This window comes from Lissotriton helveticus, chromosome 3_1 (assembly GCF_964261635.1).
Source record: "Lissotriton helveticus chromosome 3_1, aLisHel1.1, whole genome shotgun sequence".
Taxonomy (NCBI): Eukaryota; Metazoa; Chordata; class Amphibia; order Caudata; family Salamandridae; genus Lissotriton; species Lissotriton helveticus.
The window spans coordinates 783,257,034-783,269,470 of NC_136061.1; the positions used below are offsets into that span (position 1 = coordinate 783,257,034).

General features: G+C 44.7%; 1 protein-coding gene across 2 annotated transcripts in view; it reads right to left on the minus strand.

Moving 5' to 3' along the window:
* PSMA1 (proteasome 20S subunit alpha 1) overlaps positions 1 to 12,437 on the minus strand; it is a 143,120-nt gene that overhangs the window by 85,254 nt on the left and 45,429 nt on the right. For both annotated transcript variants that reach the window (XM_078681017.1, XM_078681016.1), the window contains exon 6: positions 116 to 186. In XM_078681017.1, the coding sequence (XP_078537143.1) occupies positions 116 to 186 (71 nt within the window). The remainder of the gene's footprint in view (positions 1 to 115; positions 187 to 12,437) is intronic.

Consider the following 12,437-nt stretch of genomic DNA (forward strand, 5'->3'; position numbering starts at 1 on the left):
GATGCACAAAATGCATCTTAAATTTCACACGAGAAATAAAGTTTAGTCAATCAAATTATAACCTAAGTATTTGCAACAATAGAGATCGAGGTACTACAGAGACTGGTGTGCTTACGTCAAAACCAGCTATCAATAATCCCACACCATATGGTCTTCTTCCATAGCGCTGTGTTGGTATTTGCGTTTCTAAAAAAAAGGCTTGTTAAGGAATACCCATTCAAGCAAGCATGTAGAGTGAATATATATATATATATATATATATATATATATATATATATATATATATATATATATATATATACATACACACACACACACATTAAAAAAAAGGTTCAGAATAAGTTAAAGTTAGGAAAATTGTAATAATTTTTATACAAAACTAATTTAAACTACACAGAAATGAGAAATTCTTAAGTTAGAACGTTGTTATAATTTGCACCCCCACCCAAAACTTACTAGGTGTTGTGCACCTTTGTGTAGTGTTGTGAACTCGCTAGCCAGACTACATGAACTGTAACTCCCCCTGCTACCATGCACAGTGTTTTCATAAATTCTGCCACGAGTGATGCTATGAATGCTTTGAGTTAACGTGGTACAAGTGATGTAATATAAAGTGGTACAAGCTGTGCATGGGGGAGATGCAAGGTATAGTTCATGTAGTGTGGCTACTAAACGAAACTCTTAACAAATGTTCCAGCTTGTGAAAATGTCTTAGTTCTCCCGTCGGCATTGGGTGACCATATTATAAAGGGTATGACAGTGACTTTTGAGTTACCCTGCATAGATTCCGGGGAACTCCGGCCTGGTTATGGCCATTTTTAACAAAGCCAATGGACGTTCCTTTTGGACATCGAAATACATGGCTGAGGTCAGTTTGAAAATTAAGAGGTCTTACACAGAACAGTCTGGGTGTGTTCCCGACAAAACCATTTAGTGTATTGATGCCCAAATGGAAGAGATTTGAAATGTAAGCTCTAGCTCTGTAGGCCCTTGTATGTCTAAACAGGGCACATTCTCTTTGAAAATATTAAATCAAGAAATTAATCGATTAGTTCGAAAACAGCATTTACAGTTCTATATGGGTTATCAGCAGGAAATTAATCGCCTTAAACGAGTAAGAAATCGCTGTAAACTCACTGAAAGGAGAAGGGATTACTATTTTAAGTGGATCGGCTTGCGAGAAGGGCCAATGACTCTAGAAAGTACTGGCGCCCGATAGCGGAATATTGCGACTCAAGGAAGAAGGCTTTGCCTATTTCGAACCCAGAGAAGGACTGGATGGATTATATCTCCCTATTATATAAGAAAGATAGTGCCGTCATTCCTGTGATGATTGGAGTGGATGAGTCTTCTTTTTCGGAATTTGGTCCTTCGGGGGAGGATTTAGTGGGTTTTTTAAAAAATACTAGATCATATGACGTGCAAGGTCCGGACAGAATTCCTATCGCGTTAATTTAAAAGGAGGCTGTTGCCTAGGGAGCTCTTCTTGCCCTGCTGTTTAATTATTGCTTTCGAAGTGGGAAACTCCCCCTTTCTTGGAAGGGGAGTGTTTTAGTCCCTTTGTATAAAAAGGGTCCCAAAACTTCCACAGCCAGCTTCAGACAGATTACTCTGCTGGATGCTTCAGGGATATTATTTGCTAAAAGCATCCTCTGTCATCTGCACCAATGGGCCCATGACCAGAATATCATACCTTCAGAAGAAGCCGGTTTCAGAAAGAAACAAAGTACTCTGGCTAACATTGTGGACCTCCAGACAATCGTTGAGAAATATTTTCTTTACGGGGCATGCCAGTCTATACTGCATTTATTAATTTCTCCACAGAATTTGACAAAGTGGACCGCCAAACGCTGTGGAGAAAGCTCCTTCGACTGGGTGTCCCACATCATCTTTAGGGTCTCATCATGGAATTACACTCAGATACCTGGTGCGGAGTTTTAATGGGAGGATCGCTGGATTATCCATAAGATTAGAACACATAATGGACTTAAGCAGGGATGCCGGCTGGCTGCTCTAGTTTTCTATATATATATCTGGTCTTGCCGGCGCTTTAAATTTGGTGAGGGGGGATGCCCCTAAAATTGGTACAATGTCCGTGGGTTTCCTATTATATGCGGATGTTGTGGCCATTCTTGATTTAACACCTATTGGCTTGCAACGTCACCTGGAAGCCTTGACCAAATATGCTGAAGCACATTCCTTGAAAAATTAATATTGCCAAAAGTAAGATCTTGGTCTTCCGTAAGAAAGGGCTCAGATTAAAGAAGGTGTTACCAGTGGATGTTGGGGTCTGAAAAGCTGGAAATGGTTGATTCCTATTCATATCTTGGAAAGGTCTTTACAAAAAACAGGCGAGATATAGAGCGCATTAAACTCTGTGTGATCAGGGCTGTATCCCAGGCTAGCACACTGAACAGATTCTAAAGAATCTGCGGGAGATGCCACTTTGGCCATGTTTTGTCAATGTTCAGGGTTAAAATTCCCCCTTCTTTGTCCTGTGCTACTGAGGGGCAGGATATGAACCTTTGGCTTACCTTCTGTGAGAAGGTGGCTCTATATATACTGGATCATAAGGCAGTACAGTGTGTATAGAGTCCACAAACCCCAAAGGTTTAACAGAGGTTAAAGTCAGAACTGACCTTACTCTCCAAAGTGATAGCTTGGTCGAGCAGTAAGGCAGTACCAGAGGACAGTGTAAAGCATTTGTTGTACACACTCAGTCAGCAAAAGGTTTCACACACTCAAGAACTGAACTCCAGGCCAATTGTTATTATATCCTCAGATATAGTTGTTTTATTTTTAGAACCAACAGTTATAAAAATATACTTTGAGATACGAGTACTCTCATGTAAATACTTTGCAGAGGAGCAATGAGTTTGTACACACAGTAATTACAGGATAGCTAATAAGCAATACAGTTCTGAAACACACTCTAGCATTGAGCCAATGGGTTTTTTATAGGAAAGTACAGTTGATTACTTTACGGATTACTTTGGTAGTTCCCGGACTAGGTCGTAGATTCAGTCCTGGGGTCTAATCTGAAACCAGATTCGCAAAAACGTTTTAGTTATTGTATTGGATTTTCCTGAATATAAAGCGGTTTTAAAAGTTCACACTTTTAGAAACTTTTCAAGATGTTTCTGACAATGTTATCCAATGGGAAGAAATTCAGGTTACAGAAAAAGTACGATCGCATTACTTTTGTAACCCAGCACTAGTCCCCTAGGGCCAGCACTGGGGGCTTAACTTAAAACAGGTAGGTAATTGCGTTTCAGTATTTCGTACGATTTTTGAAGAATATTTGCAGTTTTCAAAAGTAGGCACTTAGAAGAAATTTCATATAAAAGCAGACAATGGGTTCCTATGGAGAAAAATACAGATTACTAGTAAACCCGCTAGGGATTACTTTGGCGGTTCAGTACTGGGCTGAAAGGTACAGTACTGGCTTCTCTCCTGATCACCGGTGAGTATTTTCGAATTCGGACTTTGGCTGATTTTATAGGAATATTTTCAGGTTTCAAAACTTCACACTTCGAAAATTTTCGAGTCAAAATGGGTCAATGTTATCCAATGGCAGGTAAGTGTCTGTATTGAAGCTGTTTATAAAAAAGTCTGTGATCTCCATTAGTTTGGCCACAGATATTGCTCTAAGCCAGCCCAAGTCGCACAACGAGGTGGTTTGTGGTAACGCATTGGGGTACAAACCATAGCCCTATTTAGCTTAAAACTTACTCTAATGGATTAGAAGGCTGATGCTCTTGTTGAGAGTATTTGTTGCCCTTAAGAGAATTTACAGGTATGTGGGATAAAATACGGAAAGGGGAATTTGCGAAATCTGTTGTCTGCAAGTTCAAGATTTGAATCATGAGTTATTTGTGTGTCCAGAGTTGCAAAAGGCTAGGCGTATTTTCCTAAGACCTTCATACATCAAATTCAACATGCATTCCAACCATGAGGCACGCTCATTTGTCTAGTCCCCACCAAATGAAATGGTTTGTCATAAGATTTATCGATTTTTTTTAAGTTTCTAGCCTGTTTACTAGGACATTTTAATCTAATTTCTTATGTTGTTAATATTTTGATTCTTTTTTTTGTTTGTTTATTTGGCTGTATATGGGTCCTAATATTTTTACTTCAGCTTTTTAGGAATGCTTTATTCCATTTCGCTCTTTGTATGTTCTACTTTGCTGTTTTACATTTGTTTTATTCTCCCTCGCATTCTGTATATTATGTATGATAATAGATTTTAAGGAGGCAGCCTCGTACAAAGAAAGAACTATTTATTGAAGGTAATGCATTTGTTTTATTTGTAGTGTGTAATGAAAAATATCCTAGTAAGCATTACGGAAAGTAGGACGCCGAGAAGAGGATTATGCTGTGGCAACGCCGCTTTCTTGACTGCGACCAGAAAAACCTTGGGTCGGATCAATCATTCTCAGAACCTGAAATAGATCAACTATAAAAACCATGACTCTGTTCTCCGTGACCAAGGTCAACACAACTTCTACGTTTAAACAACCAGAAATGAGAACATAAGAAGAAATATAACAGTCTCTTGAGGCCTAAAGATAAAGCAAAAGCGAAGCATACTTATACCATAGAAATCATCTTCTTGAAGGGTACTATCAATTGTTCACATCGGGCGGGAACGAGGAGATTGTCAGAGCCTTGGGAGGGAATAATCCTCGCCTCCTCGTCCTTAATAGAATTGAAACTCTCCGTCATGTTTACTAGGAAATTGTTCATTCTATGTCAGTACCGGAGGCGAGGATTATGCTTGTTCAAAGCTTATCCACCACCAGCGACGCCATGTTTACGACTGGTTTGAAATAGAATCTCTTGAACATCGAGTCCGATGACCAGTCAGCCGCGTTCAAAATGTCTTCCAGCCTGGCTCCCGGGGAGAAAGCTTTTGACGTCATGGCTCCTCGCATCAAATGGGCGCCAATTTGCGCAACGTTTATGCTCGCTTCTTGCATCACCCATCGGATCCAGCGTGCTATAGTTGGTGGTGTAACTGCTTTGAAAGGCTTCCTTAAGGAAATCAAGAGCTGTCGCTCCCCAGTGGGGTCGTGTCTCTTCTGTCATGCTTTCATACTCCTGAAGCCATCTGACACCACACAGTTTGGGGGAACGATCAAAAGCTGGGTAAAATATCACTCTAGAGTCCGACTTAGTTCTGCGGGCGATGTGGAAGGTAACTCCTTGTGGAGTGTAAATCTTGTGATGTCTAGTGCTCGGGCGTCTGAGACTCTGCAGCAGGAAATGAAGCACAACCACATCACGAACTTCGCTGAGAATTCTTTACGGGACAAATATCTATTGGACTGCCAGAACTGAAACAAGTGGAGTATCTTATTAAGGCCCCAAAGAGATGAATATCTGGGTTCTGGAGGGAGCGTTAAGCGTATACCCCTCAACAGCTTGCAAACTATAGGGTGTTCCCTGACTTGGCGACCTTGGACCGGCGTATGGCCTGCTGAAATTGCCGACCATTAGGAATTAATTGTGCGTTTGGCCAAACCCTGCGAAGCTAGGGATACCAGGAAGTTCAGGATTGCTACCACTTCGCACCCCATGGGAATCGGGACTGTTCCGAACACACCAACTGACCCATCGAGACAAAGCTGATCTATATCTCTTGTCGGTGCTGTCCGCCCACGCTGCTCCCAGCAATCGCTGAGCCTCTTGTGAAAGTCCACAGAGTCTCCAACGATGCCTTAAATCCGTAAGCCTCTAGGGGCATTCTACATTGTTGGAGTAGGGGATGAGGGTGACCTTGAGGATCCCTCAGACGAAGAGGATCGCAGGTTAGAAGGATTGGAGAATCCCAAGAAAGTTCCAGAAGAACTGGAAACCACACTTTTGAACTCCAATAAGGTGTGATCAACACCACCCTCGTTTCCAGTCTGCGAATATGTGTAGTGAGACTCATTATCATCGTGAACGGGGGAAAGGCATAGCCCGTGTCCCCAGCCCAATTCTGGAGAAAGGCTTTGGGCCAATTTTGGGAGCTAGTGATCCAACCTGGACGCAACGAGTTCCACCGTGAACGAACCCCACGAGAGGCCGAAAGGAAGAGTTGCGAACTCATAGACCTGGTCCTTCCAGAGAAACTGTAGGAACAGTCTGTGCGGGGGATATACGGGTACTGTTCATTACGCGTCTTTCAAATCCAGTCGCGCCATCCAATCGTTGGGTTGCAGGAGGTCGCGCGGAAGATGGATGCCCTCTATCTTGAAGTGGCGGTAAACCAGCCACTGATAGATTTATGACATGTCGCTGACCGCCATCCGTTTTCTCTACAAGGAAGATGTTGCAGAGAAAACCCGTCGGGTGTAACCGGGAGGGCACTATGGCTCCTTTCCGCAGAAGTCAGGCTACCTCCTTGTCGATAAGCGAGGCCTTGTCTTGTGCGAAAAACATTGGTCTGGGGCGAATGTCCTGGACAGGAGTGCCGTAGAACTCTATTTGGAAACCACTTACGTTCTATAGCACCCAAGTGTCTGATGTAATGGCTCTCCAATTGTGCCTCAGAAACGCCAATCTGCCCTACACCTTGAGATGTTGGAAATGAGAAAGGCTCACTGTTAGATTTGGGGGTCTAGTTGGCACAGGTAGGTACTTGTGACAAATAGGGACCCCCTCCTCTAGTCAGCACAAGGGGATTACACTCCTAAAATAACCCCTGCTCACCCTCTAGGCTGAGTGGCATGAGCAGTCAAGGCTTATTTCAGAAGCGATGTAAGTTAAGCAGTTGTGACCACATACAGTAACCCAGTGACAACACTACAAAAGGACACCGCACAGGTTTTATATAAAAAATAAGTAGACTTTATATAGAGTTACCACAAGCCCATAAACGACAAAAATACGCACTATGATTACTTTAAGATGGTAGATTTAAGCTTAGTTCAGTTCAGTTCTTAGATGCGACACTCTGCATCAATGTACCTTCAGTTGCGTTGCGCTTCCACGACAAGCAATGTTGCAGCGATGGAAAATGAGGCAAAGTCAGGTGCAAAGAAATAAAGACGTGAAGATCTTCCAGATGCGGCACGCTTCTCGGGGATGCAGGAAGTTCTCTGTTCGATGCGTGGACTGCAGCGGCGACACCCTTACGATGCGACGGGCAATAGCTTCAGCAGCGACGCTCTCCTCCCACGATGCGTGAAGCTTCTGCTCGATGCGACAACTACAGCGGCAACATCCAAGATGCGACGGCAGCAGCTCAGACGGCGGCGTGCTTCTTGGGGATGCGAGGTGATCTTGGTCGATGCGGTGCAATGCGACAGTTCCAGCGGCGACACCCTCCTACGGAGTTGCGAGATTCTTCTCCTGATGTGGTGCAGTGCAACAACTACAGCAGTGACACCCTCCTTCGTAGTTGCGACGGCAGCAGCAGCGACGGCGAAACGCTTCCTCTTCGTTGCGGCGCGCTTCTCTCCGATGCGGTGCAGTGCGACAGTTCCAGCAATGACACCCTCCTTTGGAGTTGCGATGGTAGGCACAGCGACACGCTTCTTCTCGTTGAGTCGCGCTTCCAGATCCTTGCGACACGCAGTTCCTCAGAAGGCCCAAAACAGCAGCAGGCACTTCCAAAAAGAACTCTGGGGAGCTGGGGGTGAAGTCTGTTGGCCCTGAGACTTCAGCAGGAGGCAAGCTCTTTTCCAAGCCCTTGCAGATCCTACACAAGTTGAAAGCAAAGTACACAAAGTTCCTTTCTCCTTCCTTTGGCAGTAAGGCAACCACTGCAGGCCAATCCCCCAAGCAGCACTTCAGCTTGGGAATAGTCTCTCCTCAGGTCCTTCAGGTTCCTCTCCTCAGAAAAGGTTTCTTCTTGTAGTCAAAAGTGATTTAATTTCATGGGATCATGGTCCCAATATTTATACCCCAAAATCCTTTGTTCTCTGAGGGGAGAGGGGTCTTTGCCCAGTCCAAACCAGTTCTGAAGCACTCTGTTTACCAGACTTCTCCTTTCCTTTCACAGTGCAGGGCAGGCACATCAGACGCCCCGAAGGAGGTGGAGCCAGCATTGTGGAAGGCAAGTACAGTCCTGGAGCACTTTGTTTACAGGACTCTTTCTCTTCTTTCAGTGTGCAGGGCAGAGACATCAGCCGCTCCCCAGGGGGTGGAGCCAGCATTGTGGAAGGCAGGCACAGCCCTAATCAAAGTTCAGGTCCAACTCCTCCCTCCCATCTAGATGCATATCTCTATTCACCACTGGGTGACTCAGCATGTCTCCTGGAATTCCACAGCCCTGTCACTCACAAAACCAGACATATGAATACACAAACTAGCAGAGGCAGGTTTCAATGGTTAGACAAGCAAATACCTACTTTCTAAAAGTGGTATTTGAAATCACAGAATATTAAAATAAACTTCACTAAAAGATGTATTTTATTATTCTGAGTCCAGGCATACTACACTCGAATTTCTACCATGTTATCTGAGACAGTTAGGATTATAAAATGTAATAACTCTAACAGCCCCTTCTGGCCTATGGATTACAGGTAGCTTTGCAATAGCGAAAAACGAAAATGGCTGTAATTCACTATTAGGACATGCCACACACATCAGGGCTTGTCCTACTTTATACTTAGAATGCACCCTGCCCTTGGGCCTACCATAGGGGTGACTGATATGAAGAAAAGGGAAGGTTTAAGGACTGGGAAGTGGGAGCACTTGCCCAGTCAGCATGACAGTACCAGACTGCACGAAGGCTCTGCAATGGCAGACCTTAGACATATTTTACAAGGCTGCTTCTGTGGGTGGCACAACCAGTGCTGCAGGCCCACCAGCAGCATTTGGATTACACGCCCTGGGCACACTTAGTGCACTAGACTATGGTCTGACAAGTAAACCAAATAGCCAAACATGGAACCACTGTACATCAATTTACAATAGGGAGCACTTGTACTGTGGCACTGGATAGCAGTGGCACAGTGCCCAAAGCATACAACACCAGCAAAAATACATGAGGCAACAGCAAAAATGGAAGGGGGACCCACGCCAGTGGTGCCATGTCTAACACTCACCTGCTGCGGCCAATGGTTGGCCTTGTGTTGCTCCTCTGCCTCCCCGGCCTCTGTAGCCTCAACAGGATAGAAAGAATTCTTGCCTGCCGGGGTCTGTGGCTTTCTTGCCGCCTCTGAGGGCCTTGGGTGTAGAATTTGCCGGCCGAGCCCCCCTGCCACGACTGCCGCTGACAAAAACACGAGGATGTAAGATTTTTTTAATTGATGTCTGAGCCTTGTTGAGGGAAGTGGAAGTCTAAACGAATTTAGTCAGTTCTTTGATAAAAGGGTCTTCGAAACGGCCACCCTGTGCGACAGTGCCCGCCTCAGAAGAGGCCAGGTGGCCAAGTTTGGCGTCGACTTTCAGTAGGAAGAAGCGTCACCTTTCTGTAGAAAGGGCACAATCTGCATTCCCCCAAAAGACTATCGTCCTCTGAGCCTAGTTGGAAATCCGCTCCCGTGACATAGGGGAACCTGCCGCCTTGGCCTCCTCAGCCAATTCAAGACTTTTGGTGAGCGATCCGGTTAGGTCCAGGAGCTTGTCCTGGCAGGACTACCAGGAGCTGTCAATACTCTTTTTCGGGTCCCCAACGTACTTCTGGAGGAAGGTCGCCATTCTAGGGTCGACCTCCAGCGTCATCGCAACTTTGCCCGGAAGGGCGAGGAAAGGACACTCTGCCCTAGTGCAGGCCCTGACCTCCTTCTCAAGAGGTTTGCGTAAGAGACTGGCAACGAACGCCAAAACTTTTGGGGAGGGCGTCCATTCTGAAGATTTTGGATGTATTAAGACTTCAGGGACTAGCATGTCAGACAGTTCTTCCTCATCTTTGGGGGTGTCTGATGGGGGCACAATATAGCGCCAGGGTCTAGATGGTCCCGCTTCATCTGGAGAGTCCCCCACAGATTAGTCTTAGTCATTTTGGCCAAAGTCTGGGGTCTCCAGGACTTCCGGGGTCCCATCTTGCTCTAATGGAGGAGATCTGGCCAGAAATGCCCTTTTTAGGCGCTCAAATGCACCTACATCGTTTGCTGAGGTGCTCTTGCGCTTCTCTGCATGCTGGGGTCGTTCTGCCTGTATGGCTTAAGCATACTGCATAATGCAGCACTCGAAAGGACCCATTGCTGCCTCCACTGCCTGATGAATGGACGCTTCCACATGGACACAGAACTCATCATCGAGGGGAAGGACCTGCAGGGATTCCTCCTTTGATTAATCCACCTCCATCGCTTACAAGGTCTTACCCTGGTGGCAGGGATCGGGAGTACTCAAGTGACCCTTTACGGCAGACTAAGCACTCTATGTGCAAGCAGGCAAAAAAAGAACCTAAAGGTAGTGGCAGAATAATTTGGCAGTGATAAACACTTTATATTGGGCTGCAGAGCGGCTATCAGGAAAAATATCTCCCCGGGGCGACTCACCCTGGTTATAACGGGTGTCAATAAGGTCTGCCCCCACCACAGCTAGTAAGTGATTGGAAGTAATAAAAAATTGTGCCTTACTCGAATAGTTCCTCACAGCAACTGTCCCGACCTACAATGTCTGCAGGTGTCACGCTGTGGCCAATCAAGGATACAGACCCACAAAGGCGAGTGGTCGGGTTCCCAGACCAAGCAGGCTGGAGGTGCACGTCGGAATATTTATAGAAAAATGTGTGCTGCCCGACTTGAATTCGCCGATCCTCACCACAAGGAGCAGCACTTATCAGTGAGTTCAACCTTGCAACCTTCTGCGAGCCGATGTGCACTGCACCGCGAAAGCCCGTCAGCGAGGGGCCGCGAGCGGAGCTACAACGATGCTCCAGCGGCCCGAATGAAATGAAAAGGCACCCGAGGGGATAAGCGCAATAAACGAAGGAGAACGCCGCGCACTCAAGGCTATAAATTAAACAGGATGGAAAACTCTGGTGACAGAAACTCGGGTCATAAAGTAAATTCCCTCCCCACAGCAACAAGCGCAAGAGGCGTTTCAATAGCGCAATTAACAAAAGGCAAAGCACGCACTGAAAATCACATGAAAGCATCGTCAAATTTCCACGAAAGACGGAGAGAAAAGATAAATGTGACTTAATTGCTGGCAGCAGGAAAGAAAGAGGAGTAGCCACAGGAAGCACACGCCCTCAGGGATAGTGGAGGATACTGATTGGTGGACTGTGCATGGACTGTGTAAAGCACCATGGGAGTGCTAGATTTTTGTTAAAAAAGTTGAAGTTGAACACTGCTGGCTGTAAGGAATAAAGAAAGTTACAGCATAATCCTCGCCTTCGGTCCGGACACATAATTTTGTGGAGCTTCTTGAAACTTTAGATATGAGTATATCTAAATCTCTAAATATATTCGAACTGTTTGTAGTTCTTGAAACCTTTATACCATTTGGTGCGGTGAGAAGAAAATAAAGATTCGGCAATCATTGACCAGATTTATTAATGGGAGTTCGGTTTTAAAATGTATATAGTGGTTTTAGGTATATATTAATATATTGTAAACAATTAGTGTATATATTCTTCTAACAGTGACGAAGTCCAAAGGGGAAGAAACGTGTTGGCTATGGCTAAAAATCAAACCAATTTTATCAAAAGATGAAAAATAAGGAATTGAATAAAAACTGCATAGAGGACTCTTCTGCCGTTTCATTAACACAGAAAATTGATCTACATTGCCTTAGGAGTAATACTGACTGCTTTGTCATCCGATTTGAAGTACTGCATAATATTTTATCATATTAATGAGCAAGGTGATTGTCCAATGGAAGGTTTGTGGAGGCTGGTCCCCATACTCGAGAACCCATTTTTTCCCTCTAGTTTTCCTTTTGGAACAAATTAAATACACTGAAGTGATGCTTGTGTTAATGGCTGCTCAAGCCATCGTTTGTAAGGCATTTATTGGAGTCTGGAAAGCGAGTTCACAACACTGTGTAAAGAGGAGCACGAGTCGTGGAATGTTGTACAGTGGCTTGTAGTAGAGTGGAGGAGTATACAGTGAAGTAGATTGTTGTAGAGTGAAGTAGCATATTATATAGTATTTTATCAGAGTAGAGTGGAGTAAAGTGGTGTGGAGTGGCGTAGTGATAATACAATAGTGTAGAGTAGAGGGTCACAGAGTGGCACAGAGCAGAGTGTTGTAAAGAGGTGTGGCGTAGAGGGGAGAAGTGTATTTTAGAGTGGAGTGATTTCAATAGGTATTGCAGTATTTCCTAGATAGTTTCGAGGAAGTACTGCGGTGCTCAGTAAACTTTTATAAAAACAAATAAAACAAAAAATAATTTTACCCAACTCCTGACTTTTTTTGAAGTGTCTCATTTCTTTCTATATATTTTTTTAAAAACAGTAATAAGCAAGCTATATTACCTGCTGAATCCCGAAACAAACACAAGTGCCTCATCATGATGTCGGTCGGACCACAATCCACATCTGTTGCGGTCCG